Here is a 5,647-nt window from a genome sequence, read left to right as displayed (position 1 = left end):
TACTACATCAACAACGGTTGGATGATGATGGACTTCATACATTTTGTGAAGTAGAAGCCATTTTGAATGATCGACCAATCACAAAACTCTCAGACAATCCCAACGATCTTGAACCTCTAACACCTAATCATCTTCTTCTTTTAAAGCGTAAACCTGCTTTTCCACCAGGCGTGTTTGAACCTAAAGATCAATACATGGGAAGATGTTGGAAGCAAGTACAGTATCTTGCTGACATTTTTTTTGAAAAAGATGGATCTATGAATACTTACCTTTACTCCAAGAGAGACAAAAATGGAACGCAAGAAGAAGGAGTTTGGTCCCTGGAGAGGTGGTTGTGATTATGGATCCTTCCGCTCCACATGGCTCTTGGCCACTTGGGAGAGTTCTGAAAACCTTTCCAGATAAGAATGGATTGGTACGTTCAGACAGGTTGCAAACAAAAACCAATGTTTGGATAGACCAGTGACAAAACTTTGCCTTGTTAATGGAGTATAAATTGACCTTGATCATTATGGTTGGTCCTACTCTATTTAGTTTAAATTGTTATTGACAATAACAATTAGGGGCCAGTGTGTAGGAGCCAAATATGTTGTTTCCTTTTCTTTGGTCTTGATGTTTTAATTGATATGTGGGCGTGTCATTATTACTGGTCGGAATAAAGGTAGTGATGTCATTGTTGGTGTCAGGCACTATTACGTAAGGGCAAACAGGTTATTGACCGCTGTGGGGTGAAGACGTTTGAATGGGAAAGTAAGCGAATTACTCCTATCATTGTTTCACCTGGAATGCAATCAACATTAAACAAGAAGCATTATCATAACAATTCCACGCTTAAGGCTGCAGTGTTTCCCCTAGGAATTTTTCCAGCTGTGGCGGTGGGGCCGGCCGGGGGGGGGCTTGGGGAGAAATTATGACACGTCTCTAACTAAAGTAAAAATTTCTAGTGCAGAGTGGAGACAACCCATAGAAGCACTAATTTGATCTTATTTCAGAGAAAAATAGAACAGGTTAGATGCACCTAATAAATAAAATTACTAACATAAAATTACTAACAAACTCAGAAATCTGTTTCTTTGCTTCACTGTTCTGGTGCTAAGAATATCACTAATGCGGATCAAAGGAGATACACAGATGAATGCACCTCTTATTTATTATTTGGAGACTACATTTAGCGCCGCGCGCTGACACGTCAATAGTGCAGCGTAGCCTGCTGGAGGTTTTAAGGGTTCAGATGAAACACCCGACCTCTCAGGCTGCTCACACATCTATCTTAAGTTGTCGCTGTTGTGCTCACGCCGTAATACAGTATTAGATGCGGTTAAAGTCAGACATGATAAAATAAATAAATTTTACATGAATAAGTGATGCTTAGCCTGGTGGGGGGAGGAAAACCTGGCCTAATAAGCACTGGAGGAAACCCTGTCAAGATCGTAAACACTCGTTTATCTTAATGCTATTGAAACATGTAAACCAAAAAGCATTATATCCACTGCTACCTTTCTAATTTTAAACTCAGTAACTTATGCTGTAACCAAGGGCGGAAATCCCATTTCAATTTTGGGGGGGACAATAAACAGTAAAACTTCAGAGAGTAATTTTTGGGGGGGACATGAAAAAAATGCTCTCTACATACAACACTGTATGTTCTTATAAGAGACTGACCTGTGACTCTGTGCCTGTGTCTGACAGGCTCTGGCTGCCTGTGCTCAAGTGACTGGACTTTGCCTAATGAAACTAGGGGTGCTCCGATTGATCGGCCACAGATAATTATCGGCCGATTTTCCTGCAAAAGTGTGTGATCTGTGATCGCCGATCACTGCCTTTCATTTCCGATCTGGCATTTACTCTTCCCGGCCGGTAGTTCACCCTTCCGCTTCTCCCTACTTAGTGTGCATGCGCGTGGCGGCAAACCGGCAAAGACAAACATGTCTGCCGTGTGGAACTTCTTTTCGGTGTGCGAGAGTGATATTAAGTTTGCGTCTTGCAACACTTGCAACGAAAACATACCCCGCGGAGGAAGCACTTCAAAAAAATTCAACACAACGAATTTGATCCGACATTTAAAGACGAAACACTTGGCGGAGCATGGTGAGTTTTTGAGGCTCACCGCAGACATTGAAAAGAAGCCAGCTAATGCTAATGCAGCCACAGTCAGACGGCAGCTAACGCAGCCGACGCTTGGAAACACTCGCCCATATGAGCGTGACAGTCAAAAGGCTAAGCAAATTACCCGAAAAATCATCGAGTTTATTGGACTAGACGACCAGCCTTTTTCAGTTGTGGAAGACGCCGGATTCCGCCGACTACTAACCCACTTGGAACCTCGCTACATTCTACCGGGACGTAAATATTTTGCCGACGTAGCCCTTCCAGAGCTCCACCAGACAGTGTATTCTTTCATCGAGGGACTCCTTAAAGAAAGCGTCTCATCCTCTGTGAGTTTCACAAGTGACATTTGGAGCTCAGATGTCAGTCCTGTGTCAATGCTGAGCTTAACAGCTCACTGGATAGATGCAGACTTTCAACTTCAAAGAGCTGTTCTGCATGCCCAGGAGTTTTCCGGTTCCCATACTGCACTAGCTTTAGCAGCTGCATTTGAACAAATGTTTCAAACATGGCATATTCCAAAAGATAGGGTACATGTGATACTAAGAGACAATGCCAGAAACATGACAAAAGCTATGGCAGATGCTGGGTTACCAAGTTTGGGGTGTATGGCACACACCCTGCAGCTGGCCATCCATGATGCTGTGCTGTCACAGCACAGCATAAGTGACAGTATTGCCAAAGGGAGACACATTGTGGGACACTTCAGGCACTCTCCATTAGCATATGCAAGACTTCAGAGTGTACAAAAACAACTGGGACAGCCCACCAAAAGACTGCAGCAAGATGTCAGCACGAGGTGGAACAGCACCTATTATATGCTCCGCAGCCTCTTGGAGCAAAAACGAGCTTTGGGCGTTTATGCTGCTGACTTTGAGCTACCTGCTACCTTTACATCTTCCCAGTGGGACCTGATTGAAAGCACAACACTACTCCTGGAACCCTTTGAAGAGCTGACTAAAGAAATATGCTCATCAACTGCATCTGCTGCTGATGTCATACCCTCTGTGCTGGTTTTAAAGCGCCTACTTGCCAAAGATGCTGCAGCAGATCATGGTGTGAAGACAACTAAGGCCACATTGCTGGAAGCTGTCTCCAAAAGATTTGCTGATATCGAAAAGGAACCTCTCTACAGTTTGGCCACCATCATGGACCCAAGGTGAGAAATTTATAAAATAAATAATGCTGAAATGTAAGCATTTACTTATCCATAGTTAATTATTTTGTTTTCAAGTTGCCAGAAACTACAAGTTTAATAAGAAATGAATGTGATGTCCCCCCACCCCTATTCTAGATACAAAGACAAATTCTACTCTGAAGACGCAGTCAAGATCGAGACACACAGACAGCTTCTTCGTCTGATCACAAAGGCCTCTCAGAGGGACCCAAATCAAGAAGCTGAAGCCAGCAACACAGGACCACCAGCAGAGCAGAGAAAGTGTCACGACCAGGATCCTTTTCTTCCATGTTCGGTGAAATCCTGGCAGAAGAAACCCCACGGCAGGCTCACACTGACACTCCAGCAGGACCAGCACCATCAGAGATGATTGTCTATCTCTCAGAGCCACCAATCCCTCGGAGTGCATCACCTTTGGCATTCTGGAAAACTAATAAGGAGAGATTTCCAGACCTTGCTAAAGTAGCTCGAGCCTACCTGTCTGCACCCTGCACAAGTGTAGAGAGTGAGCGATTATTCAGTGCTGCATCCAACATTGTAGATGAACACAGGAATAGACTCATGACTGAAAAAGCAGAGATGCTCCTCTTTATTAAAAAGAATCTTCCCATGATGCTTCTCAACAAGTCAAACACGTCATAAATATTTAGCATACACAAATGCTGTTTAACACGTTTCCCTGTTTAAAGCAGTTGCACTTTAAGTTGTGCCAGTTTTCTGTTTCAGGGTCTTTAAGACCATATGTATGTTGTTCGAGTGACAAATGGGCTACATTATTTACCTTGTGAAACAGTCATATTTATTTTATACTTTATAAGAAAGTGACAAATGTGCTATTTTTTTTTTACCGGTACCTTGAGAAACAGAGTCATATTTATTTTATACGTTATAAGTGACAAATGTGCCATTTTATTTACCTTGAGAAAAAGAGTCATGCTTATTTTATACATTATAAGAATGGTAAGCACTTTCATTTTTGGTATAACAATAAACAGAGTTTGATAATTCATGGCCTCAGGTATTTTTGATTTTTTAAGTTATAGTTAATAGAATACATGCTCCATTTGAATCTGAATGAATCCTTGGTTACTTAATTTGATTTAGGCGGTGATGTGAGATATTGACTTTTTTTGCACTATTTGTAGCCTAAAGAGAGCCTTAATGTTTTCAATTTCTTATAAATTGTTACTGATATTACATAATTTGACGTGAAGTAAAACCATGTTTTTTCTGAATTAATATGTAACACATGCATTAGAACTCACCATAGCTAAATGAACAATTTACAGCCAATCTATGTAATTGGTATCGGTAATCGGCTGATCAGCCATGATCGGCCTCTTGGCTGATCGGTATCGGTGATCGGCAGATTAAAACCTGATAGGAGCATCCCTAAATGAAACCATTTAGAAACAGTTTCATAGGCATTTAATTTCTTTCTTATAGATGTCTTTATCAAAATGCAAGTTTCTACTTGACGTTCTGGAGCATTAAAAAAACGACCTGATGTCTGCTGTTTTTCATTTCTCTGCCATTTCAACTGACCTGGTCTGCTGACAGTTGGACAGCAACACACACATAGATGGGATATTGTCATTAGAACGGAGCTGGAGGATATTGATCATCAATAATATCTTGCCAATTTTGTATTTCTCCATAAGCATCCTTTCTTTTTGTTTTCATTTCAATAATAAGACTGGCCTAAAACGGAATAAGCAATTCAGAATAAAGATGTAAAAGTAGATCGTTAATAGCTGAAGCAACATGTCCTGAAATTACATGGCTATTAGCTGACCAACAGCTACAGGTGTGAACGGATGCAAAGCATTAATTTTAAGCACTAAAACATATCTAACTTTTTTACAACAAAGAGAGAGAACATAAAATGTCAAATTAAAATTTTATTGAATCACATAACATGAAAACTTGGGCCCGACCGATATATCGGCCAGCCGATATTATCGGCCGATATAGGGGTCATTAACTCTATCGGCTATTGGCCAAAAAGACGGCCGATATAGCGCTACCTATCCAGCAGAAGGCGCCAGCTTTATGAACTCATGTTGTGGGCTCCACTCCTCGTGGGGTGGAGCCACCGTCACAGCACACATGCAGCGGAGCAGCAGAGTCAAGCAGAGACGAGACGGTGATGAGGAAGTAGGAGGTAAGTCTTCAGTTTTAAGCATATTTGTTGTGTCAGTGGTAAGTTGAATGGTAAAATAAGCAATGATAAAAGTATGTTTCCCCTCAACATGCTTCCGAAGTTTATTGTGTGGCTCGTGGCCTTGTATTGAAAAGTTAACCTGAAAAAATAAAATAAAAACTGCCGCAGCATTACGCTCTATGCAGAGCTCACGCTGCTTC

At 41.5% G+C, this 5,647-nt stretch overlaps 1 protein-coding gene across 1 annotated transcript; it reads left to right on the top strand.

The window, feature by feature from the left end:
• The first annotated feature begins 2,697 nt into the window (after window positions 1-2,697).
• On the top strand, window positions 2,698-3,653 carry LOC139063526 (zinc finger BED domain-containing protein 4-like). Its single transcript, XM_070545621.1, has 2 exons — window positions 2,698-3,265; window positions 3,401-3,653. The coding sequence occupies exons 1-2, from the start codon at window positions 2,715-2,717 to the stop codon at window positions 3,651-3,653; spliced, it is 804 nt and encodes a 267-aa protein (XP_070401722.1). The 5' UTR covers window positions 2,698-2,714.
• Window positions 3,654-5,647: the final 1,994 nt, after the last annotated feature.

This window comes from Nothobranchius furzeri, chromosome 16 (genome assembly GCF_043380555.1).
Source record: "Nothobranchius furzeri strain GRZ-AD chromosome 16, NfurGRZ-RIMD1, whole genome shotgun sequence".
Classification (NCBI taxonomy): Eukaryota; Metazoa; Chordata; class Actinopteri; order Cyprinodontiformes; family Nothobranchiidae; genus Nothobranchius; species Nothobranchius furzeri.
The sequence above is the reverse complement of the archived record's forward strand: the minus strand, read 5'-3'. Positions and strand labels throughout refer to the sequence as shown.